The 27,702-nt window shown below is 38.5% G+C and overlaps 1 protein-coding gene and 1 long non-coding RNA gene across 19 annotated transcripts in view; one reads left to right on the top strand and one right to left on the bottom strand.

Moving 5' to 3' along the window:
* The window catches only part of SORBS2 (sorbin and SH3 domain containing 2), a 209,193-nt gene that overhangs the window by 44,629 nt on the left and 136,862 nt on the right, over positions 1–27,702 (bottom strand). For 15 of the 17 annotated variants that reach the window (XM_058192271.1, XM_058192258.1, XM_058192261.1 and 12 more), the window contains 5 exons: positions 17,949–18,015; positions 16,835–16,879; positions 14,780–14,951; positions 12,792–12,906; positions 2,150–2,233 (listed from right to left, as the gene is read on the bottom strand). In XM_058192271.1, coding sequence (XP_058048254.1) covers positions 2,150–2,233; positions 12,792–12,906; positions 14,780–14,951; positions 16,835–16,879; positions 17,949–18,015 — 483 coding nt within the window. The remainder of the gene's footprint in view (positions 1–2,149; positions 2,234–12,791; positions 12,907–14,779; positions 14,952–16,834; positions 16,880–17,948; positions 18,016–27,702) is intronic. The other 2 variants (XM_058192269.1, XM_058192274.1) reach the window with 1 other exon arrangement.
* LOC131202838 (uncharacterized) overlaps positions 1–27,702 on the top strand; it is a 93,730-nt gene that overhangs the window by 54,720 nt on the left and 11,308 nt on the right. The window lies entirely within an intron of this gene.

The raw sequence follows: 27,702 nt of genomic DNA, 5'->3' as shown, positions 1-27,702 counted from the left end.
AGAATGATGGGAGAAAAAAGAGAGAATATAATCACTTGGTCCTGTTTGAGGCTGTGCTGTGTTTTCTGTAAAGCTAAGTGCTTTCTGTAAAATTATGGATACAATCCAAGTTTTGCTATTCTGATTGTCTTCTTCACTGGGTTAGACTTGAACAGATCTTGGCTCTGGAATGAAAGTTCTCATGATGGATTGTATCCCAGATCACAGAATGAACTGTAATAAACTGCTCTCTTTAAGATCAGAAAAAGTACTACTATATTTAGGTTAGGCTGCTAGAAAATAAAGTTCCTTCAATATAGCACATTGTTACACAGAGAGATTTAGGGTCCAAAATACACTGAGATCCAGAAGCCAAAGTAATTGGACAGAAGCTATTTATACGAAGGGGGCAGGGATAGATTTGTAATTGTAATAAGTGAGGACAAAGAAAAGTGCAAGGCAGAACATTGCTGTGATTTCCAGTAGAGGCTGAATTCACCAAAATGTCTAGTTTGGTCTTCCCAGGTTGCACTAAGATGGTTGTTGCAGAGCAAACTCCGTGGGTGGCTCAGGCTGGGTAGGCCATGGGTGGCTCAGGCTGTAAGACAGCCTGTTATTAAACACAGCTGCTTGCAATTACTGCAGGCTCGAGTCCCACCAGGCCCAAGGTTGACTCAGCCTTCCATCCTTTATAAGGTAGGTAAAATGAGGACCCAGATTGTTGGGGGGGCAATAAGTTGACTTTGTATATAAATATACAAATAGGATGAGACTATTGCCTTACACAATGTAAGCCGCCCTGAGTCTTCGGAGAAGGGCGGGATATAAATGTAAATTAAAAAACAACAACTCGTGTCATCATGGCATCATCAGGTGATGTATCGTGACTCTCCCCCTTTGCTAAATTGGGCATGGGTGTGGCCAGCACATGATGCATCTGGCTCGCAGGCCGTGAGTTTAACACCACTGCTGCAGAGGAAGCAGCAGCTTTTGGGAAATAAGGTCTTTGGTGGACAATTAACAACGACATTGTCGAAAGTCATTAATGCCTCTTCAATTATCTGTCATTTGTGAAAAACAGGCATTTATTTCTTTTGGTAGGGTTCCCAAAAGAGCTTTCATATCTTTTACTTTTGTTCAAATTGAATTTTTTTCTTTAAAATCAAGAAAGCTAAATTTGTGTGAGATTCTTATATTATTCACATAGTTTGGTGACAGATGGAAAACACTGAAGGATGATGGAGGGCTTCTCTTGTGTTATGATTATGAATTGCAATAAGACATTCCATAACTTTCCGAATCCAAGATAGCCTGGCTATTGTAAATGTTATTTTGAAAATTACAGAAAAAAAAGCTGGTCTTATGGCTTCCTCCAGAGGACTGAGGAGCACCTAAGTTCAGTTTGGGACAAATTCTGATATGCAGAACTGTCTTAGCCTTCTAGCAGCTGTGCTGTTTCACAGTTTTGTCCTCAAGCCTGGGCACATTATGATTAATATCCATCAAAAAAGTTACACATTTGTGGTGCTAATAGTTTTCTTCACACCTCATAACAGGAACACCATCACAGAAGCAGAAGGCAGTTGTATTCCAAATGACTATGGAGATTGCAAAATCTGCAGATGGCATTGTATAGTCTATTTATATTTAGAAAAATAGCCAAAGCAGAGAGCTGATGCTTGATAATATAGAAAAAAAGTTTCTTTTCCATTAGGGAATACCAGTATTTATTCTCTTTCAATGTTTTTGCTCCATATAACTTTGTGCTTTATAGTAACAATTATTCTGTTAAAACTAAATTAAATGAAAGCTAATAATACAAGTTGCATTTGTCTACCTTTTTGTGAAAAAGCTTGAGCACTTACTGAATCCAAATAATTATTATCAGTTTCTTGTCAACTTAAAAAGCTCAGCAAACATGTGAAAACGGGTTTGTTAGGGATCCACTTTATTGACTATTTTAAGTATCCCTATAGGTTTCTCTCCACCTCTCCACCTCACCAATGAAATTTATATATGATAACTGCAACATTAAAAACATATACTTCAAATACAATTGCAGTAATTATTCCATTTTGAATAGATGCACTTTCAGGATCTAGGCATTTTTTACTGGAAATGTGTGAATTGGTCCAAATGCCTAAAACTGATATATTCTTGCCTCACTTACCGGACGTCCAAATTCCAGTTCTGAAAAGAATTTATACCAGGGTTCATTTTCTAAATCTATGTCATCTGGATTTATGCGATCAGTCTGGAACAGTTGTGAAGGAAAAAGGGAAGGAAAAGGCACACACTGATGAAAGTGTCAGGATGTCATTAAACATACATAACAGAAGGAAAGAAGGTGAAAAAAAACCCACAAAGGAATGTAGAAGGGAGGGTACGTGCTGAAAAGAGATTTGATCTGAGAGTTGTCACACACTGACTGAATTCCTCTTTTTGGTCTGTCCTCCAAATAGTTGTGGTGCATGAGCACAATACAAAAAATGCAGTGTATGTGTGTGTGGGTGTGTATATTTGTGTGTGTGTGTGTGTGTGTGTGTGTGTGTGTGTGTGTATTTGTTTTCTGTGTGTATATATATGTATATACATACACACACAAATGTGTATATATAAAAGTTCTTGTAACTTTTATGGATTTTTTTTGCTTTGAAGTATGTTATATGCAAGTATTAAAATATTTTCATTTTTTTAAAAAAAAGTAGTTTCTTTTTTAGTATCTGTTTAGACAAGTGTTAGACAACCAGTGATAATTAGATGGAATTGATTTGGAGCAATAGTTGAACCATCCAAGGAAAGTGTGTTAATTCTACATTTTAAAGCCAAGCATATAGCTGTAGTATGACAATAGCTCAAACATCTCTAAAGCTTCAGCCAAAATTTTAAAAAAAATTACACACAATATTGATGGTCCTCCATGTAGTAACACATTCTGTGTACTTGTAAAAAGCAGGAAGGAAAGAGAAGAGCCATATATAGCATCCAGATAACCACGATAGTCATTCCATTAAAGCTAACCAACAATTTAAAAACTGAAAATAAACCTAGATATCCATGAGAAGTCCCCTTATAAAAGTATATCAGAATTAATTTACTATCCAACATACCAGAGATTGTAATGGGTATAATGAATAATATTTCAAACCTCACTCAGACTGATTCCATTCATGGAGAAAGTATGTAATGCTAAAGTATCTATGTACCATAATAACTTTTATTGCCAATTAAATATCATCTCTCCAACTCTCTGACTGGCCTCTAAGGATCAGTGGATTACATTTCAGAGTTCTGAAGGAACTGGCTGACATGATCTCGGAACCACTGAGCCATATCTTTCAAAGAACCTGGAGCTCTGGGAAACTATTAGAAGACTGGGAAAGAGCCAACATAGTTTTCATCTTTTAAAAAAATGGATCCAAAAAACTACAGACCAATCAGCCTGACATCAATGCCTGGGAAGAGACTGGAAAAGATCTGTGAATACCTAGAAGCAAGCAAAGTTATAACCAGAAGCCAACATGGGTTTGTCAAAAAGAGATCATGTCATTCTTTGACAAAGTGACTAAATTAGTGAACTAGTGAAATGCTGTGAACATAATATATTTAAATTTCAATATGGCATTTGACAAAGTAGATCACAACCTATTTCTTGGTAAGTTACCAAAATGTGGGATAGACAGCAACACCAACAAATGGATTTGTAACTCTCTGAAAAAATCTTAATGGAACTACATCTAAATGGAGGGAAGTAAGCAGTGGGATAGTCCAAGGTTCTGTCTTAAGCCCAGTACTCTTCAACATCTTCAAAAACAATTCAGATGAGGGGACAGAAGAGGAACTGTAGACAGCACCAAGCTGGCAGGAATAGTCAATGCCCCAGAAGATAGGCTCAAGATTCAAAAGGCTCTCAACAGACTTGAACACTGGACTCTGTTTAACAAAATGAAATTCAATGGTGAGAAGCAAGAAAAAAATAAATGCACAGGTATAGAATAGATGGAACTTGGCTCAATAGCAGTAACTGTGAGAGAGATCTAGAAGTCCTTGTGGACAACCACTTATATATGAGCCAACAGTGTGCTGCAGCCACCAAAAAAGATAATGCAATCCTAGGCTGCATTAATAGAGGGATAGAATCAGGATCACGGAAAGTATTAGTACCACTTTGCAATGCCTTTATAAGACCATACTTGGAATATTGCATCCAGTTTTCATTGCACAATATAAAAAAGATGTTGAGACTCTAGAAAGAGTGCAGAGAAGAACAACAAAGATGATTAGGGGGCTGGAGACTAAAACATATGAAGAATTGATGCAGTAATTCTGTATGTCTAGTATATTGAAAATAGACTAACGTATTGGTCTACCAATATTTGACGGGCTGCCACAAAGAAGAGGGGGTCAACTTATTTTCCAAAGCAGCAGAAGGCAAGACAAGAAACAATGGATGGAAACTAATCAAGGAGAGAAGCAACCTAGAACTAAGGAGAAATTTTCTTAGAATGAGAACAATTAATCAGTGGAACGACTTGTCTCCAGAAATTGTGAGTGCTCCATCACTGGCAATTTTTAAGAAGAGATTAACAGCCACTTGTTTGAAATGGTATAGGGCTTCCTGTTTGGGTGTGGGGTTGAACTGGGAAGAACTCCAGTATCCCTTCCAACTCTATATTTCTACTTTGTTATTCTGTTATTCTTTCTTTCTAAGATCATGTGTATCCATCCCATCAAGCCCAAAGACAATAAGAATGCCATGGGCAGGAGGTTGGACTAGAAGTTCTCCAAGCTCTCTTCCAACTAATTATTCTGTGTTCTATGTTTTAATGCAGATAATTAAAACATGGCCGTGAAGAAAACAGTGGCAGTTGAAAGACAGTTTATGTAAAGTCAGTTCCTTATCTTCAGCCAGGCTTTATGTGTGTTATTTAAAATTGTGGCCTATATCTGTGTTTTTAGAGCATCTTCCAATACATAAATTAAAATGCTGGCAGAGTCGGTATGCTGTGGGTCCCATCAGCCTGATTATTCCGGCTGGCGGGATCCAGGCTAAGGGCCTTCTCTGCCATTACATCTGCTCTGTGGAACATCTTGCCCCCCCAGTGTGAAGTCAACCCTCAACCCTCCTGACCTTCTGGAAGAGCCTAAAGACCAGGCTCTGCCAGTTAGCTTGGGGCTCCAATGGGGGAGCATCACAGTGGAGGTAGCTGATTGATTAGCAGTAGTGTTTTGAATTTTTTGTCAACTTGTGTTTTTAATTCATACATTTTTATTCTTTTATGATTGTAAACTGTCCTCCAGAGTTACCTTGAGGTAAGATAGGAGGCCTATAAATGTTATAAACAATAATTAAATAAAAATCCAGCATTTGGCATTTAAGTATTATTGGTTTTTTTCCTCCCAGTAGGCAGCAGAGGGCAGTACAAAACAGGTAGTTTGTTTTCTTAGCTTAGTTCTTAGGCTGAGAGCTACATGCAGAAACAAGTTTACAATTCTGAGGCTGAACTCTACTTTTCAAGACAGAAAATTTACACTGAAAGTTCTGACAACATGATTCACATTAGAAGTAGCACAAATACTAAATACTTAGCATCTTCCATCAAATATTTTATGCACAGGCAAAAGTACAAGGATAGCTGATGTTTCAGTTTGTCACAAATGCTGACTGATGCCATGACTTTATAATTATTTTCTTTTTAAAAAAATCTTGGCTCCTTAATACATTTTCCTGAATATTGATGGGAATGCCAACTGCTGACACAATCCCTGCAGGTATTAGAAGTGTTTTGTTCTTCCCGCATGCTAGACTTTCCTGTCCTGTTCTTCGAGGAGGAGGAGGAGGAAGAGGAGGAGGGGGAAAAGGAGGAGGAGGAGGTGGAGAAGAAGAAGAAGAAGAAGAAGAAGAAGAAGAAGAAGAAGAAGAAGAAGAAGAAGAAGAAGAAGAAGAAGAAGAAGAAGAAGAAGAAGAAGAATTGTTCTAAACAGATTTTTTTCTGTTTGAAAGACAATGCCATGGAAACGCAGAATCAGAATAATATGAACAATGCAAGATCCATGCTTTGGCTCTGCTCTTCCGTTACTAAATACAACAGAAGAAAAACTGTTGTAGGTATAATGAATGGAAGACAAAAACAGCAGCAACCTAGTAAAACCATACCAAAGGGTATGCCCAGGTGCCACTGTGAAAACTCTTAATATTCTCAATTCCTGAAAAGTTAGTGGACATCGTCAAAAATTTCTAAATTTTCTTTTATTTTTATTTGCCTGTTATTTTCATTTCTCCTACTGTTTCTTTAGTGGTCATCACCAGAAGCATGAACAGCATCCTGCACATTTAAGGAAGAGAGCACTAAATACCTTTGTTTGAGGGAGAGAGACTGCCTGCTAATGATCACAAATGCAAAGCAAGACTGGGAATGGCTGTAAATAGAGGAGTGTGCATTAGAACACTGGGTAAGCAGCCAGTATCAGGTGGAGCAATGTCTCATTGACTTGAGCAGATATATGTTTTATAGTAAATACTTGCTGATTAATAGCTTCTGAAAATTCCCAAGCTGGGAATGGTGACATCTTCCTCTATTTATTGTTAATGGATGTCCTTCAGAAATAGACAATGGAAAGCCTAAATATCTATTATAACTGACAGGAGAGACTACCAAGGACCATATCGGAACTGAACAGGCAGGAGGCCTTGTGTTGTAAAACTAGTAAGATGTAGGTTGAAAGACAGATAAGCTCCAACTTTTGAATAATCTATCAACAATAGCTAAATGTCTTATGAATGAAGTATTTTGATCTTAGAAAAAGAAAATAAAGGACTAGACTATCAGGTAGCAGGAAATTTTCTGCATCAATACAGAAAAAAAGGAAAACAAACCAAATATAATAACAACAAAACCACCAGATAAAGCTCAGTCAGACTGTTTTTGTTATAAATATTCATAACCACTAAATACGTTGGTTCTACTAAATTCATAACAAATAAAACTAATTATCATGTTGATCTAAATTCTTGGATTTACAATCCACCTAGAGCAGATATCTTCAAACGTGGCAGCTTTAAGACTTGAGAACTTTAACTCAAGTCTTAAAGAATTCTCCAGAAAGCTATGCTCCAGCTATGCTGGCTGGAGAATTCTGGGAGTTGAAGTCCACAAGTCTTAAAGTTTGCCAAGTTTAAAGACCTCTGCTCTAGGTGGATTATAAACTGCCAAGTTTGAAGACCTCTGACCGTTTCTGGAAGGTTATTCTAAAAAGCTATTCTAGTTTGGGAAAAGCAATTCTATGAAGTTTTTTGTGGGGGTGTGCCTAAAAAAACCCCTATGCATATATTTTCTAGAAATATATTTTCCAGAAATAAGGATGGTGACAAATTAAGGATTAAGAAGCGTGCATAAGAGCACAAAAGTGCCTACCGTTCCTGTCCTAATGTTTCCTTTCATTATATCAAATTAATACAATTATTACATACTTTTGCTCATATATATGCCTATATGATATTTTGTTGATTTATGTTGATGCTTGTGTATACTATTGTGACAAAATAAAATAAATAAAAGTATACTCAGAATTGTTAAAGATCCATTCTTCTGACATAACTAATCTATATTTATGCATCACAAATGCTGTTGTTCTCACAAACTATCCCAAATTGAGGCAGGCATCCTCTTCAGAGAAAAAAATAATTAATAATGTGATATCTATATTATCAATGTTCACATTTAAGCAACAGAATCTAACAATAAGTAGTCCTTGATTTACAATCATTTGTTTAGTGACTGTTACAATAGTACTGAAAAAAGTGACTTATGACTGTTTTTCACACTTATGACCCCCATGGTCACATGATCAAAATTCAGTCACTTGGTAACTGGCATATGTTTATGACAGTAGCACTACCCTGGGGTCATGTGATCCCCATTTGTAACCTTCCCAGCTGGCTTCTGACAAGCAAAGTCAATGGGAGAAACTGGATTCACTTAATAACTGTGTGATTCATTTAACAACTGCAGTAACGGTGGCAAAAAAGTTCATAAAATGGGGCAAAATTTAACTTTCTTGCTTAGCAGCAGAAATTTTGCGCTCAATTATGCTCGTACGTAGAGGACTACTTTATAGTTGAAATGTACATCATATAGCTGTACATATTCTTATATACAACCATAATAAAGACTGAAACAGTGGACAAAGACTAAGAAGAGAGATTTTATCCAGATCAGTTATCAATTTTTTTTATTCCCTTCATTAAAACAACAATATCTGTAAGTAGTGTGTATATAAGTGTGTTTGTGTTTGTGCATGTGTGAAAGAATTAGCAGGCCTGTAAGATGCAAATAGTAATAAAATGCTAGGAGAATTTGAAATGATGAAAAAATTTAAGAAGAATATCACTGAAGCAAATCAATGAGAAATCAAGGGAGATAATACCTAGCTTCTTCTAATATTTGTAATTTAGCTAAATGCCTATAGTTCTTGTTTCATTTCAAATAAAAATAATTTTAATGGTAAAGTGCATGATTAAAAGATTGAGGCTACCAAAATGCATTTTTATCTCAAATATTGGCTGTGGAGTACAGTTTTATTTTGCTACATTAACAGAATCATAAAAGAACAGAACTGATTGAGATATGTAAAAGGAAGCTAACAATAACAGTGAGAATGTGATCATTACAGAAAAAAAAAATTTGTACATTTTCCCCAGTAATTTTTCAGCTCATACTGTGTCACAACTAATATGCCAAAAAAGCCACAACAAATAATAGCTTTTTATGCAAATGAAGTTAACATTAGTTATACAATGGAGACTAATAAACTATTCATATTAACAGATTTAAATACTGTCAAAAAAAACATTTCATGAAACAGCATAAATACTGTATAAGATCATAATTCATTAAAATATATATACTTTCTTTTCACAACAGGAAAATGGTTGGATTTTGCTACTCCCAAACTTAATTTGAATAAAACTGAAAAAATCCCTGAATCAAGGTTAAATTACTTAGAGGATATACATATATTACCTCTAATTTAGAAAAGTGATGGGATAATATTTTGGCTGGAAGGATAGCCAGAGGGAAAATGGCTATATATCTGGCTGGCATGTTTTGTTATTCTGATTAAGTTTGTAACTTCTTGATGCTTTTCATGAAAAATGAATAAACATGTGTGCAATTCCCTATGTAATTTTGAGTCAAATTGCCACGACTGATATTAGCAACATAAATACTAAGTATAATAATAACTTCCAATAGGACATAAGGTTATATCTCACTTTTCTTGCTGGAAGTGATATTTACTGAATCTAAATAAATAAATAAATAAATAAAAGGTTTCTTAAAATGAATGAAATCGCAATTGATTATCTGATTCTGTTTATTCACCATCTGGGAACTATTTGCAATTGAAAACATTTTTAAAAGGTTATTTCATATTACACAAATTCTACCACAGAAATGGCAACAATAACCCTCCTTCCTACTCCCATAAAACATTTTGTAAATTCTGTATAATCCTGGGCAACAAATCCCCAAATTTCTAAACCCAGGAAAATCTGTACATCATTAAAATAGTTGTTTAGTTCAGTTTGTTTGGATTCTACCACTGAAACAAAGCCCAGATTCGAAAAATTAACAGATGCACAAGCAGAGGTCACCGAAATGTAAATTGATGCAAATGTTTGTAAATTTAAATCCAAGAAAAGTTGTATTACCTATGCCAAAATCACATCTTATCCAACATTTTATTGCTTGGCTTTGAAGATGAAATTTGGTTTCTCAAATGCTCATGAGAATTAACCCAGATGACCTTAATGCTGAGATGACCTTAAGTAATGTTATTGAATGAATACATCTTATTCAATATTGAAAAGTAGAAATGTAATTGCAATTGCATGGAATTGTTAATTGTATGAATATAGCATGATACCCTCACTTAGACATCATCTTTTGCTACCATTAGTTTAAATATCACAAGAAGAATGAAAGTAATATTCTCTAAACATTACATAAAATGAACTATGTCATAGAGTATTTATGTAATAAATCAAGATATAGAATAGTGATGGTTAACAGTAACCTTGCTCTTTATATGCCTCACTTACACAGACTGAGACATCCTTCTAACCATTTGCCAGTGAGTCTCCGTTTTTTAGGTAGCCTATTACTGAGCAGGCTGGTGTTGGGCCAAGATATTTAGCACCCTATGCCAGCATATCTCCCTCATGGGCAATCCAGAATACACAGGAGACTTTGGCAGATTGCTGAGTTTCAGTAGTTCAGCAGGTCTGCTATAAGATTAAGTTCTATGTCCATTGTGTTGTGACTGGCAAAGGCTGGATCCCTCTCTTTGTATACCTATTCCTTTTCTTTCTGGTGTGTTTGTGTGTGCATTCAGAGATGGGAATCCTCATCTCATGTACCATGTTTTACAGAAAGTTGGAGTGGAATAGAGTAAAGTAGAGTAGCGTAGAGTAGAGTAGGGTAGAGTAGGATAGGATAGGATAGGATAGGATAGGATAGGATTGGATTCTTTATTGGCCAAATGTGATTGGCACACAAGGAATTTGTCTCTGGTGCATAAGCTCTCAATGTACATACAAACAACAACATAATTTAATCATAAGATACCAATAGGAGATGATAAAACACTGGGTAGCAACACTGGTCTGTCCTGTTTCTGAGGGCTTTATCTACCTATATACTTTCCTTCAACGGAAGGACTGAAACAAGAGTCCCTAGTACGTAACTCAACATTTCTCTTGATTCTCTTGTATATTCTCTCAAGTGAACAATTCTAAAACCTGGGAATCGTATTTTCCTTAATACCCACACATTTCCCTATGATTAAGTCTTGATTCATTACTTTGGCCAAACTGTATTTGTTATGTACTCTGGTCTGTTACAATTACCAATGATGATGATGAGGAGGTTCATTGGGTAGTGTCAATATATAGTTCTTGGTGTTCTCTGAACTTGTTTGTTTTCTTGCAGATATTTCATTACCAGCTAGATAGCATCATCAGATCAAGAGAGATTCAGTTTGCTAGCTATTTATATATAGTAGCTTAGTGGAGATATTCCTTAATGGTCCTTTCATTAGGATATTATTTTCTTTCCCTGATTGTTTAACTGGTGCTGTTTTCCAGTATATCACTCTACCTTTCACTGATAATCAAGCTAACAACCAAACTCGGAGAACACCAAAAATCCAAAATTCCAACTCTGACCTACATATATCTTCTATTACCAATACATATCCCAAGTATAATTTCATCTGAAATGTGCTGAGTTATGGCACAAATGAAAAGTTCTCCACTTTTACATAACCCACATTATAGATATAGTACATCTTAAGAAAAGAAAGGTTGCCAATGTATAAACTAGTCTTTCCAACATCCTACATTTGTGTTAGTAATTGTCAGCTAGCATCTGAAGAATATGATGTTAGGGAAGGCTATTCTAATTTATGGCATATGTATTATGACAAAATACAACTTCAAATATTACTATCACAATGTAACATTATTATTATCATCATCATCATTATAATCCATTTCAACATTTAGTATATAAACCAACCAAGACAAAGCTAAAGTTTCTGAATAATATTTACCATGTTTAAAGGTAAGCAATGCCAAAATGCTACATATTTAACCTTACAATTAAAATATTTAGGAATAATTTTTTCTTCCATATTAAGCAGCATAAACTATACTGATTGAGTTAGAATCAGTATGTTTAGATCAAGATGTGGCAATCACAATGCAAACAGCCTGCATGTATATTCCTATAAACATACAGTAGTTACTCCATGAATTAAATACTTGTGAGCAGACATAGCAAAAGAGACTCTTTAGGTTACTGGAACGGTTAGCAATAAGTATTAAGATGTAAGATTGCAGCCTCATTAAACATGCTTTTCATTCATTCCTAGTTTTCAAAAATTCTATGAAGAATTTTAGTTATCTGTTAGTTTGCACTGTGCTATTATATGTAAAATATCAGTAATAACAAAATCACATTTGTGGATTTTGGAGCAAAGATTTTATTCACATGTGTAACAACTCTCATGTTACTTCTAAATGTGCTGATGAAATTACAAGGATAGTGAAAAAAATCTACTCATTTCTACATTGGGTTTAGAAGCTTGTAAATATTATAATCTATGCAGCAAAATGAATGTGTGTATTTATTTTCACTGAATCCCCAATCCCCAAAATAAAAATACTGTATCAATCCAAGGAAAATAATGTTGCCTCTTTGTTCTATATTAAACTGTCAGTTAGACATAATCTCTAAGAAAGAAACCCAGTATTAGGAATTTATTATTGGGATGGGGTGGTGGTAATTTATTACTTATTACTGGTGATCCCTGAGTCAAGACCAGATGCCCATCTTCCTGGCACCTTCTTCAATGGTTCTGCTATTATGGATAGTAGAAAACATCTGTGAAAACTAATCGACAACTTGGCAGAAGCAGCAAAAAAATGTGCTCAACAGTAAGTTGTTTGGATTAGTCTTTAGGGCATTTTCTTGTCCTGGGTATGAAAAATACCTTAAAGATAAATGAATCCACCTGATCTATCAGTTGCATGGAAGTGCAAGAGATCAAGGCAAGCCATAGTCAACCATGAGACAAAGCAGATACACTGTAGACTCATAGTTTTCAATCTCCTGGAAGAAGTCTCTTGAACAAAATGCTTATCTTGTCATTCTTAAAAGCATCTTATTATACTTAACAAAAGCATGCCAGGTTTAAAGAATAAATGTTTTACAGAGTTATTTATTACACAATGGATAAACTTTACTCACTGGTCTTTCATGTTCAAGGATTGAAGACTTTCCTGGTTCATATTCAAAAATGCTTCTCGGTTCTGAACGGAATTTGCGGGTATCTACTTTTCTATCAGGAGGCTCCCACTCATTTCTAAAAATAAAAATAAATTGACAACTGATCTGACATCCAATGCATGCATCACAGTTTTCTAAGAACAAATTAATGGATTTTTTTAAAAGAATAAAACTGGAACAAAAATTTCCATCACAATAGAGATTTTTTTGATTTTGAAAGGAATCTCTAAGATTACCACACAGAAAATTACATTCCATATCAACGTAAGTAATAATGTGATTTTTAAAATCAAAAGAACAAATACTGAAAGCTGGATGAGTAAGGTTTGTCTATCTAGGTTTGAGTCCTTCTTGTCTATGATAATAAAGGAGTGAGATGGAGTGGTGATGAATAAAGTTTTCTGGCAGCTAGGGGTTCTGCACATGTGGTAGTAGGTAATGACCATCTGTTTCTAAAAGTGGGCCGTAAGGACAAGCTGAGGGTTTCTCATTCGATGCTGATTGTCATAAACCCTTGCTGGCTCCTAAAATAGCCCTGATACCTCCCCAACTTATAGAATAAAGGGGTTTCAAATTCTTTATATTATGTTTCTCTCTGAGTAGAGTTCACGAGTTCCTGGTCTTCCTGACCTCCATGGCAATCATGGGGATGTCCTGAGTGATCTGTGGCTCAATGAACATAGGTAGCCACCAATTGCAACTACCCTTCTTTTACACAAGTTGTATCATAATTGAATTGCATCATGAATGGAAGACATAGTTCTTTTTTTTTTTTTGCTGGAGTCAGATCATTTTCCGATCATGCAGATGGAAGGGCCCATTAAATTTGTATGCTCTGGTGTCTTCTGGATCCAAATGGATGCCAGCAGGTGATAGAGATTTCCATAGCCTTCTTAGATAACTCATTTGAATCCTTGGTTTAGCTCTGGAATATAAAGATGACAGGGATGCTAGGCCAATTATTCTCAAGTAGCCTCTCATTGTAAATCTTGAGTTGCTCTGGAAAATGAAGTAGCAGAATAAATATCTAGAATACTAGTAGTCAAAGGTTGGAAGTGAATATATTTAAGATGACATAATGATACAGGTTCTTTCTTTGTCATGCTCTTTGCTTTGGCACACAATGCCCCAACAACCTTGATTAGGAAGAACTGCTCCCTTCTTTGGAGTAAGAGTTGGCCAAACCTGCCTATAGGCTATTATGAGGATTTGGGGACATGGTGTGATAATAGTATTTGCAATATTGGTGAATGATATGAGAGCCATCACACATATTCATAATACTGAACTGAGGGCTCTCCATTGGTTACCAATAGGCTTCTGAGAACAATTCAAAGTACTGGTATTGACCTTAAAAATTCTCCATGACTCAGCTACTGGATATGTATAGGATCACCTATTTTAAGTAGACTCCATATTCCAGTTTGCTAATCTTGGGTAGGGATGCTGAAGGTTCTTCCCCCATGTAAAATCCAGAAAATGTTATTTTAGATCAGTGGAATAAGCTGCCAATCTGAAATCCTGATGGCTTACTACTGTCAAATTTTAGAAAAGTCTTTAAAACAGAGTGTTCAGAAGAGCGTTCATTTAAGACATATAATCAATGTACCCATACATTTTGTAATAACAATTAATAATAGAGCTATGTGGTTTTAAATCAGATTATTTCTATTTTACACTATTTCTATATTACTATTATATTTATTGTTGTTAATTATAAAGTACCATGATTGCACTGAAAATTGGCAATATATAAAGAAGTCAGTTGTCAGTCAGTCAGTCAGTTAACCAACCAATCAACCAATCAACCGACCAACCAACCAGCCAACCAACTGCTTCCATGAAAAGTCATGCTGTATCCCTGAATACAAAACAAAACACTGACATAATGGCCCTCACACTAGTATTAAATCTGTCACTTCTGGATTAATTGCTAATACATAGCTTACTTTTCTGGGGCAGATCTTTGCCAAGGACGAACAGGTGGTACTGGAGGTGGTGGAGGTGAAGAGACTTTAAAGGCTTCAGTGCCATTGTCAGAAGTACTTTTTGTCAGTGGCCTGTATGTCTGAGTCTTTGCAACAGGATGTGCTTGAGCAGAAAATGATGGACTGAAGTTACCTAGTCAAAGATAAAGCAAAATCACAAAGGAGCTAAATATTAGTACTAGACAGATAGAGGTAGATACATGCACACACACACACACAAACACACACAGCAGTGTGGTGTAGGGTTAAGGAATGGGTAGACTAGGATGTAGTTCTCCCTTAGGCATGGAAGCTGAGTGGGAGAATTTGGGTCAGTCATCTCTTTCTCAGCGTTATACTTTATAAGACATCTGTCTTATAGCAACTCTTACAGAACCAAAGTGTTATATTATGGTCCATAACCTTCAATGAAGAGGCCTTTATCCTGAAGTGGATTGATTCAACCTAATAAATACATACACACATGGACACATTGTCCATTCAAATATAGATTGAGTAAAAAGACCCTTCCTACCGTCCCCTAAAATTCCATGGCTGAATAAAAGGAAGTATCTTGTATTATTCAACACTAGTTTTGGATAGAAGCTAGTGGCCTTAATTCAGATCTCTTCTGCCATTTTGGCACAAAATGTGACTCTCCCGGATAATATTGATTTATTTAATAGGAAAATAAAGTTACCTATACTTTTTCATCCTTTGAAATAAGCAATTTATAACTTATAGTGCCCTCTCTTGAGCATCACAAACCATGAAGACCAAGAGTATTAATACATGCATACTCTGTTGTTGGGGTTATAAAATGGCCCTTCTGTATCATCCTGAAACTCTATGATTCGACCTGGAAGATCAAGCCATTTGTCCAGTATTTTTCCACATAGAGATCTCTCTTATTGTATCAGGATTAGTGTAAGACTTGTAGAGCAAGTTGAACTATAGGCAAGCAAGAATATATGTTGTTGTGTCTATAACTTTTTCCCCTTTCTGTAGTTTAAAGATAGTTTGTTAAGAACAAAGCACAGGAAAAACCAAATGCACTGATGAAAAATGAAACTTGTTTGTGCTATGAGATAAAATGAAATAATTAATGAAGGTCTCTAAGGTTAGCTTGGCTCTGGACCATTGCTCAAAACTCAAAAGGACACAAACTGTTGTACATTCTGTATTTGCTTGTAAAGCCATGCCTCATTAATATTGTTAAAAGATAAAGCCTTTCTTGTTAGTAATAATTATTAATTTAAAATATTATTCAGGAATATCACATTGGATGAAAATTTCTTTTTTGTGCAAACAAATACAACATGCAGCATAAAGTTAAAGCTGAAACAACATTTAAAATATAGGCTATGTCCTGTGGCAAAATGCATTTTGCATCATTCTGAATCTAGGAATAACATTCACACTTCAAGTAGGCTTCCTCTTATTCATAGGAAACGTCACAATTTTTCTAATGTATTCTTATCATATTGTTCATGCCAGTGAAATAGATCGATCTATTTATGGTAGATTCAATTTTTTTTTAGGATACAGATTTTGTTTTGGAATCTGATGAAAATTAGAGCTTTCAATGCTCATGCTCTTCAAAGTGGGGCAGAATAATATGCCTTTCTGAGTTGTGAACATCCTTTATGTTGTGCATAGAAACAAAGCAATACCCTACAATGCTGCTACCTTGAATGCAAGATATTACGGAAAAGTTGCTGCAGGTACCATGCTTTTGGACTCTGCTGTAATGAATTATCTTACAATGTTACTGTGCATTCAAGTGTTCTCCACTCTAACATAAAAGTTGTCAACCAATACAAATATAAATTAATAATACATATTAGATTATTTATGAAAAGAACTATTGATTGTTGATTTACGGAAAATAATGAAACAAAAACCAAATATAGAGATTAAATAGATAAAACCAATTATGGAGGCAGAATAAAGTATACTCCAGTGGAGTTAGATATTGTTAGAAGTTGCTGGCACTAAAAAGAAAAGACCCATGTGAAAGGAAGGAATAATTCCTACCAGTATTATATGCATATGAAGTATTATACATGTCAGTGTCATCATCTACAAAAAGAAAGACAAATGTTATAGCAGTGAAAAATCTGTCCATTTAGCCACAACAAGGCAGTTTTTAAACTCTCCCCCTAGATAAATGTTTACTATTTGTGGTGTTATTATCCAGTTTATTCGTGTGATATAGCACTTGACTTGTACTCACTCAGAATTCAAATTAAGATGCCACAAATGAAATCTTAACAAATATGCAGAAATTTCCTTCCATTACTGAAGCAGCTAAAGTGATTTGTTGCCTTGGTAAACAATAGCAATGGGAATCAAGCCTTGCTAATTCCAAGGAATGCAAATGAAAATTTGCTTTGTTGGGTCTCTTCAGTACTCTCATATTAGGCCCTGCACTCTCTTTTTCTTGAAAAGACCCCTAAGTAGGGGTTTTTCTTTAACTGGCAAAAATATAGAATTGTGTTTAAGAGACTTACTGGATTAAAGATGCAGTACATAGACATTATATATCATGGCGCCTGGGTCTCTAAGAAACTCTCAAATAATTTCTATTGTCCAATCCAGGCAGTGAAGAGTTACTAAGAGTTCCCATCTCCTTAGTTGTGCAGGAGAGGACCTAGTTGAAAGTATGAGAACTCCCTGTTATGGGACAGCCTGTTCATAAGGCAAGTATAGTGCTAACTCTTGTGGTTTTCCAGAAACTGTCCCTTCCAGAGGCCTTTGAGAATTGTTTATTGTTCATTGGTGCCTATATTAATCCAGTCTATAGAACAATTAGTTCTACACTCTTTTCAATGTCGTAAGACATCCAGAGTTGTGTAGGAGCAGGCAGCCATGAAAATGGGAATTATAATAGTACTAATAAAAATAAAGGATCAAACACAAATAATAACGGGAAATGTTATTTATGATTATAGTTATTATTACAAATAATTATTGGGTATTAGTGTTTCTTTTTTATGTTTTTATTAGCTATACTAATCAGCCTAACATTCCTCTGGATTGAGGTGGGATGACTCCCAACAATAAATAAACAATAAAAGAAGCATCTATAAAAATTCTAATCTGTTAGCAAGGCTACAAGAAAGGAAGAAAAAAGTAAAATTATACATACCGGGCTTATGAACCATATGGATTTGCTTAAACATTGTCTTATACCAATCCTTTGGCCTGTCAACAGTCTAAAAAGAAATTAAATTTTAAACAATTAGCAGATAATCAGTACAAAAGCCAGACTACTAACAAAGTAGGAAACCATTTATTTATTTAATTATTACACAGATTTATATCGCTGCCCAACTCATACATACTGTAGGTGATTCATGGCAGCTTACAAAAATTTAAAAATAATAAACACCCATAAAATATCTCACCCACCAAGTCAGCAACCACAGTCAAACTGGCCACTTTATCGACTTCATCTTCATTTGTGGTTCTCAGGCTCACTGACAAAAACCACATTTTTGGGGCTTTTAGGAAAAGCAACACAGTAGCAGCCAACTATATCTTGGGGGAAATGATGTTCCATAAAGAAGGGGCCACCACTGAGAAGGCTCTTTTTTTGGTCCCACCAGACACATATCCCTAACTGATGGAATGTATAACATGCCCTGCCTTCCTATCCTGGAGGGCCAGATGGATGTTTTAGAGGAGAGCCTGGTCCCAAGTCATGTAGGGCTTTAAAGGCATGCTGAAGTATAGCCAGAAGCAGATTGGCAGCCAATGCAGCAGCCGCAGAAGAGGTGACACATGTGCAAGTCTTTGGATTTTGCAAAAGTATTTGAGCTTCATTCAGAATTAATTGAAGCTTCCAAATACTCTTCAAGGGCCGCCCCATATAGAGCATATTACAGTAGTCCAGACATGAGATAAGTGGGCGATTAATAAAACATAAGCAAAATAGTTCATTCAGACTCTTAATGAGTCCCCCTAAATAGTTGGCAGTGGGGACACGGTGACTCAGGGGCTAGGATGTTGAGCTTGTCGATCGAAAGGTCGGCAGCTCAGCGGTTCGAATCCCTAGTGCTGCCGTGTAATGGGGTGAACTCCCGTTACTTGTCCCAGCTTCTGCCAACCTAGCAGTTTCGAAAGCACCTAAAAATGCAAATAGAAAAAATAGGGACCACCTTGGTGGGAAGGTAACAGCATTCCGTGCGCCTTTGGCGTTTAGTCATGCCGGCCACATGACCACGGAGACGTCTTCGGACAGCACTGGCTCTTCGGCTTTGAAACGGAGATGAGCACTGCCCCCTAGAGTCAGCAACGACTAGCACATATGTGCGAGGGGAACCTTTATCTTTACCTTTAAATAGTTGGCATCTTTTGTTTAGTTTAGAGTTAAAATGATGCAATATACTGATTATACGCAAAATAAAAATATGGTGGGAAAAGATTCTGGTCAGATAAAATAAACGAGATGTTAGTATCTATCAGCAGAGTCCATGAATCTGAAGACCATTATTATCATTAGGAGTTAATCTTATTCACTGATACATGCAACTGAATTACATTCAACTAGATTCAAATTGTTAGGCATATTTTTTGTAATAAAAGACTAGATGCTACTGTTATATATCAGAGAGTGATAACATAAAGAAAAAGAACAATTGCCATTTGAGAGTCTAATGTAATATATATATATATGTGACATTGAATGCTGATGTTCAATCTGAAATGGTACCGTTAACAGAATCCTTTTATTCTCACTAGAGTTTTTCTTTTTTGCCTACATTTTTCTGGTAACAGTCTATAATCAAGTAATCTTTTATCAAAGTAGGAGCCTAATTTTCATTGGCCAAAAGCCCATTATAAAAAAAACCAGAAAAGCTAGCTATAATATTTCAACATTACTTACATCAAAAAAATCCAGATAGACCAAGTTTACTTATTCACAAATAAATGATATATTTATTTTTCATCCAGATAATTAGATGGTTGACAATGAAGCCAATGGACTGAATTATATGATTAAAACACATATAAGTAGTCCTTGACATAAGGCAATTGATCCCAGAATTTATGTTGCTAAGTGAAAAATTTGTTAAGTGAGTTTTGCCCCATTTTATGACTTTTCTTGCCACATTTGTTAAGTGAATCACTGCAGTTGTTAAGTTAACAATATGGTTGTTAAATGGATCTGCCTTCCCCATTGACTTTGCTTGTCAGGAGGTTGCAAAAGGGGATCACATGACCCCAGGAGACTGCAACCATCATAAATATGAACCAATTGTCAAGCATCCGAATGTAAATCACATGACCATGGCAATTCTGCAATGGTCATAAGTGTGAAAAATGGTCACAAGTCACTTTTTTCAGTGATGTTGTATGGACACTAAATGAACTGTTGTAACTATAACTGTTGTAAGTCTACCTGTACATCACCAACTGTGCAGACTATGTGGACAAATTCCTTTTCTCAAGAAAAATCTAGTTCAAGTAAGTATCTTTTATTCTTTTTCAGAATTGGGCAAACCCAACATTTGTATTACAAAAAACAGCATTACTCCATTAAAATTGGATAGTTTATAGAATGTATCAAAATTCTAGTAATCAAATGTTGAAATTTTATATAAGACAAGATAAGAAGCTAAGCTATATATAGATTTAACTTATTTTATTCTATTGAATGCAATATAGATAAAAATTGTTTTTAGTCCAAGGTATACAGAAACAGGGAAGTGGTAGAGAACATAAATCCAGAGAAAGTGCCAAAAATACTGCTTTTTAAACTTACAGTAAGAAAAGCATATTATTGCTGTGGATGGTCTCAGTACTAGAGTTTGGGCAACACCTAATTTTATCCGAAACAGAGTCCATAATGTGCAACCATACACGTGGGTTTTTCATATTTTCTAAATGGACATTAGTGTCATGGCCCCATCGGAGCCTAGGTCCAAGGAGGAGGACAAGACGGAGCCAGGGCCAGAGGACGGAACAGAGGAGGATGGTGCAGCCTCACTGGCCCCGGAAGAATGACCGAGGAACAGGACAAGGATGTCCCGAGTCCCTCCGGCCTTGGAGTTGCCAGCGATGGAGAGAGGGCACAGGACAACTGAGCGAGGGGGAAGGAGAGAGAAAAAGTAGGCAGTGGAGCAGAGGAGCGACGGAGAAGAACAATTTCCCCCTCCCACCCTATCCTCGAGCACGGAGAATGGAGAGGAGATGGGATCAGTGCAAGGTGAACAGATGACTTGGGAGGTAGGCACCCCACCCCTTGTGACAAGGCTCACCTGGGGAATAAGATTTAAAGAGACACCATGGGAAGAGGAACAAGCATTGCCTTTTTCTAGTCACACTTGCAGTGACCGATATCTTGCCACTTTGCCTAGCTTTGTTTTGACTGGGTTTGACTTGCCTTGTTTTGCCTAGCCTGGTCATGGGCAAGTAGTCAGCGACACAGTTCTGCTTCGGGTTGACTACAACCCCAGCGGCCCCCTTGTGCTACGAAGGCTCCCTGGAACCAAGTTTCCTGAACTCTGTCTGCTTGCAGAACTGGCTGCTTCTCTGGACTCATAGCATCCAGGAACTCATAGAAGTCCTACAATGTCCTTCCTGTCGAAGACTACTTCAGCTTCAATTGCAACAATACATGAGCACACAATATATTTAAGCTTAATGTTAACCACTCCAATCTTGATTGCAGAAAATATGACTTCAGTAACAGAGTTGTTAATGCTTGGAATACACTACCTGACTCTGTGGTCTCTTCCCAAAATCCCCAAAGCTTCAACCAAAAACTGTCTATTATTGACCTCACCCCATTCCTAAGAGGTCTGTAAGGGGCGTGCATAAGAGCACAAGCGTGCCTACCGTTCCTGTCCTATTGTTTCCTTTTGTTATATCCAATTAATATAGTTATTACATACTCATACTTATATATATGCTTATATATTGTATAGTTATTTCATGTTGGATGAAATATTTCATGTTGGATGTTAATATTGGATGGTAAAATTCAGAGTTTCATTTGACAGATAATTTGATTAATAAAAACAAGTAAACAAATGCAAAACCATGTACAACTAGCATCACTGGAAATGATACAACATTATCTTGTAATATGATGTAAATATGCCACACTTATGCCTCTATAGTCTTCCTAGGAACAGATTAATCACAGCACATAATGAAAAACATACAGGACAAAATTTTATTAAATGGAAATCATGCATGCATCTGTTCAATTCACCTTACTATTAGCTGTTCTATATATCTCACTATTTGACACTGTGCTTTGAAAATGCACTCTAATATTTTTATTTACAAAAGCTTCTACATCTGAAATGATTTATTCATACATTCTACACTATCTAATTCTACACTTTTACTATGTAATAAGAAATCTAGAAATTATATTAATTACAATAACTATCTTTATATACATAAACTAGCTTCTATTGTACTCAGGATATATTTTAATATTCACACTGTTTTGGACCTCAAAAATACAGAAATAAAATTATATAAAGTCTATATATGAAAAATTCAAAGGGCCAATGTTTTCTATAGTTAGAAATGGAATCTGTATTTTCCAAAACAGCGTCCAAGATATAATAGATATTCTCATACTTTGTAGTACTTTCAGTGGGCAATTATTAACAAGTCAATAAGACAATTCTTACATTGGATTATTTTAAGTAGGATTTAATATAACTGCTAAAATGACTCAACCTATAATATTTTATTTCCATCCTCCAGAGGCTAATAGGGTGCTGGGCTGCTTAAACTCTTGGAAAGTGATCAGAATTCCTAAATGGGTAGACATTACATCTTACAAAAATGTCTTTCCAAACCCTTGGCTGAAAGATACTTTTGTTCAGCAAAGGGCACAATATACAGTAGTCAACGCTGCTAAAACTTCCCTTTCTTGCAGCTTTTACTTGAGGAAGCCAAAACTTTTAATTTCATACTTTATTGCAAAAGTCAACATGCTTAAAATATGGCTTCTTTTCATTTAGTGTTCTGTCTTTGGGTAAAGATACCACAGAATAAATATGCATGATTATGAAGTGCACAGAAGTGCACCATACTATGTTTGTCCACATGAAATGAACATTCAAATTATTGGAAAGTCTAGGCCAAGACTGTTGAGACTCTCTGAGCATTACTTTTATCCACTAATTCTACTTTGAAAAACACAAGGGGACTCCTGTAACTGTTAAAATCAGTAGATGAATAAGAAGTTGAAACAAATGCCATTATTTCAAATGTAATAGGTTGAATTCTTTATTAACTGTTTAATATTTAGGGCTTTTAAGTTTTCTTATCTCTGGTACTTCCAGTGATAATGAATCACATGCAGCTGGGAGGAATCATGAAACTATTTCTGTTATGTATTAATGCTGTACCTTTAAATATTTGAGCGGGAAATCAGCACGTTGCTGATTGGTCAAAACCTCCAACAGAACTATATAAAAGGAGAGGGTTTTCGCCCAGCCTGTTGCTGGGTTCACCCTATATTAAAGAGCTGTTGTCACTACCCTGGTCTCCAGCCTCGTTACTTCCCGAACTTAACATTGGCGACGAGGGTGGGATATCGAGGCTAAGGAGAACCAGAACCGAGCTGAAGCACGATAGTTCCGAACCCAGCAAACTCAGGGCAGAAACGCGGAAATGGCAAACACGCCACCCGCACCGTACAACCCGGTCAAGGAGAAATGGGGAACGTATATGACCCGTTTCGAAAGCTTTCTAGAAGCCAACGAACTACAGGGGATCCCGGATAACCGCAAACGGGCTTACTTCTTAAGCCATTGTGGGCCGGAGGTCATCGAGATTGCGGAAGCCCTGGCAGAGCCAACGCCGATACAATCGGTATCGTGGCCGACTCTGCAGACTTTGCTGAAGAACCATTTCGCGCCGACGCCGTCCAAATACGTGCAGCGGTTTGAATTCGGAGAACGTAGACAGATGGAGGGCGAGTCCATCGGTGACTATATGGCCGCTTTAAGAAGAGCGTCCAAGGACTGCGGATACCGAGACCTAGACGAGGTGCTACTCGAACAACTCGTCCGAGGGGTCAAGGACATCCGTCTACGGCGACGGCTGCTAGCCAAGAGCAACCTGACACTAGCCAACGCTCTGGACGAAGCCAGAGCACACGAAATGTCTACTAAAGCAGCAGAGACCCTGCAAAAGCCTCTTCAATCCAAGGCGAGCTCAAAGCCAACGCCAGTACACCAGGAGGAGATTCAGTCCGAATCCGACGGTGAGGGCGAGGAGGAGGAAGGGGTCTGCCGGACTGAGAAACGCGACTTTGAGGACCGTGACGAGTGCGGAAGCTGCGGAGGGCAGCATCAGCGCCAACGCTGCAGGTTTAAAGACGCAACATGCCGGCGGTGTGGGAAGAAAGGGCACTTAGCTCAGGTCTGCAGAGCGGCCCAACCTTCCCCCCGAAAATTCAAATCGGCCAATCAAAACGCGGAACCGGAAAGGCGGCCCGCGATTGGTTCAAACAAGAAAGGCGCGAAGTCTAACCAAACGACTGTCATTATAGGCCGCGCCTCAACCAAAGTGGAAAAGAAGATTTTCACAAAGCCCAAGATCGAGGGAGTACGGTGCAGGCTTGAAGTGGACACGGGATCAGCGATCACCATCATGTCCTGGGACACTCTGGCGAAGTCGCTGCCGTCCGTCGCAAAGCGCCACCTGCAAGCACAACGGCTACGAGTGCACGACTACCAGGGGAATCGCATCCCTGTTCGAGGGACCACCTCCGTTCGAGTCGAGTATGGTCCACATAAAAAGACCCTGCCCATCACGATCGTCGAAGGAACTCTGCCCAGTCTGTTGGGGCTAGACTGGTTTCGTGCCCTGGGCATGGGAGTGACTGGCATCTACCGAAGTGACTGTAACCTGAAAGACATTCTCTTTAACGAGTTCGAAGATGTCTTCAAGGACTGCCTGGGCAAGTACTAAGGGACCCCTATTTCCTTCAACTTAGACCCCCAGGTAGCCACGATTAGGTATAAGGCGTGTAGAGTCCTCATTGCCCTAAAACCAAAAATTGATAAGGAGCTGGATAAGCTCATTAATCAAGGGATCTTGGTGCCAGTCGATCACGCAAGGTGGGAGACGCCAATCGTCACCCCCATAAAACCGGACGGGTCAATTAGAATTTGCGCTGACTACAAGGCGACGCTTAACAAAGCCTTACAGAAAAGCGCTTACCCGGTTTCCGTGGTGCAACACTTATTGCACTCTTTGGGGCAAGGGCAAGTCTTTGCAAAGTTAGACTTGGCCCAGGCCTACCAACAACTGCCAGTAGACGCCCCCCCAGCCGAAGCCCAAACGATTGTGACGCACAGGGGTGCCTTCAAGTGCACCCGATTACAATTTGGGGTCAGTGTGGCACCAGGGCTGTTCCAAAACCTGATGGAACGACTACTGCAGGGGCTCCCAGGGGTAGTTCCTTACTTCGATGATGTCCTAATTTCAGGGGAAAACATGGAGGAACTGGGGGAGCGGTTAAGAAAGGTCTTGAGCATTTTCCGGACAGCGGGTTAAAAGTCAAGACAAACAAATGCCAGATCGGGGTCGAATCGTCGATTTCTTGGGCTACCGGATAGACAAGAAAGGAATTCACCCTACTGAGAGCAAGGTTAAGGCAATTAGAAGGCTCCAGCGCCCAAAAACAAAGCAGAGCTGCAGGCATTCCTAGGATTGGTTAATTTTACGCGGTCTTTTAAAGAACAAAGCAACTGCTATGGAACCGCTGCATAGGCTCTTAGGGAAAAATACTGTTTGGTCTTGGGGAAAGTCAGAAAATAGGGCTTTTGAAGCAGTAAAGAACCTGCTCTCAAGTGATAGCCTGCTCATCCAATATCACGACTCATTACCCCTAGTGTTAGTTTGCGTCGCCTCCCCTTATGGGGTGGGGGCTGTACTCAGCCATAGACTTCCAAACGGTACAGAAGCCCCTATAGCGTTCTATTCGAGAACGATGTCCTCCCCAGAGAGGAACTACAGCCAGTTAGACAAAGAAGCACTAGCCATTGTATCAGGGGTCAAGAAATTCCACGAGTATGTATTTGGGCGGAATTTCGAAATCGTGACTGACCACAGACCGCTACTAGGAATACTGGCTGGCGACCGCCCAACGCCTGTGGCACTTTCGCCGCGATTGACCCGATGGACTATATTCTTAGCCGCTTATTCGTACAAGCTGCAACATCGACCAGGAAAAGAAGTGGGGCATGCAGACGCATTAAGCCGATGCCCATTACCTGGGGCGACCGAAGACCCCACTCCAGGGACACCCATCCTACTTATTGACTCCTTGGACTCTGGCCCAGTCACATCTAAGGAAGTGGCTCGGGCATCATACCGACATTGTGTTAAGGACTGTACTGGGTTGGGTACAGAGAGGGTGGCCGCTGCGCCGGGCGAAAGGTTCAAAGAATTTGTCAAAAAACGAGATGAGCTCTCAGCTCAAGGGGGGTGTCTGTTATGGGGTGATCGTGTAATAATTCCTGAAAAGTTAAGGGGAAAGGTATTGGACCTCCTCCACGAGGGTCACCCAGGGATCGTAAGGATGAAGGGGTTAGCCAGAAGCTATGTATGGTGGCCACTCATGGACGCAGAGATTGCTGAGAGGGTAGGGAAATGTCAGGCTTGCCAAGAATCCAGACCTCTACCCCCAACGGCCCCAGTCAGAGAATGGGAAAAGCCCCAAGGGCCCTGGTCAAGAATCCACATTGATTTTGCTGGCCCTTTTCACGGCCAAACATTCCTAATAGTTGTGGATGCATTTTCAAAATGGTTGGAGGTCATACTCATGAAATCCACTACGGCCGAAGCAGTAATCGCAACCCTGCGCCACCTATTCGCAACTCACGGATTGCCGGACACTCTGGTGTCCGACAATGGGCCTCAATTCACGGCAGCCCAGTTTGAAGAATACCTGGCAGAGGAAGGCATCCGACATGCCCTCTCTGCGCCTTTCCACCCTGCGTCGAATGGCCTTGCAGAGCGTTCCGTCCGGAGCGCTAAGGAGGCATTGTCCAGGCTAAAGCCAGGTGACTGGCAAACAAAAATAGACTTTTTCCTAGCAATCCAGCACAGAACCCCAAGCACGGCCACCGGGAAAAGCCCCAAGGGCCCTGGTCAAGAATCCACATTGATTTTGCTGGCCCTTTCACGGCCAAACATTCCTAATAGTTGTGGATGCATTTTCAAAATGGTTGGAGGTCATACTCATGAAATCCACTACGGCCGAAGCAGTAATCGCAACCCTGCGCCACCTATTCGCAACTCACGGATTGCCGGACACTCTGGTGTCCGACAATGGGCCTCAATTCACGGCAGCCCAGTTTGGAGAATACCTGGCAGAGGAAGGCATCCGACATGCCCTCTCTGCGCCTTTCCACCCTGCGCCGAATGGCCTTGCAGAGCGTTCCGTCCGGAGCGCTAAGGAGGCATTGTCCAGGCTAAAGCCAGGTGACTGGCAAACAAAAATAGACTTTTTCCTAGCAATCCAGCACAGAACCCCAAGCACGGCCACCGGGAAAAGCCCCAAGGGCCCTGGTCAAGAATCCACATTGATTTTGCTGGCCCTTTCACGCCAAACATTCCTAATAGTTGTGGATGCATTTTCAAAATGGTTGGAGGTCATACTCATGAAATCCACTACGGCCGAAGCAGTAATCGCAACCCTGCGCCACCTATTCGCAACTCACGGATTGCCGGACACTCTGGTGTCCGACAATGGGCCTCAATTCACGGCAGCCCAGTTTGAAGAATACCTGGCAGAGGAAGGCATCCGACATGCCCTCTCTGCGCCTTTCCACCCTGCGACGAATGGCCTTGCAGAGCGTTCCGTCCGGAGCGCTAAGGAGGCATTGTCCAGGCTAAAGCCAGGTGACTGGCAA

Source organism: Ahaetulla prasina, chromosome 8 (assembly GCF_028640845.1).
Source record: "Ahaetulla prasina isolate Xishuangbanna chromosome 8, ASM2864084v1, whole genome shotgun sequence".
Lineage (NCBI taxonomy): Eukaryota > Metazoa > Chordata > Lepidosauria > Squamata > Colubridae > Ahaetulla > Ahaetulla prasina.
Note: the sequence above shows the minus strand (reverse complement) of the source record. Positions and strands in the feature narration are given on the sequence as shown.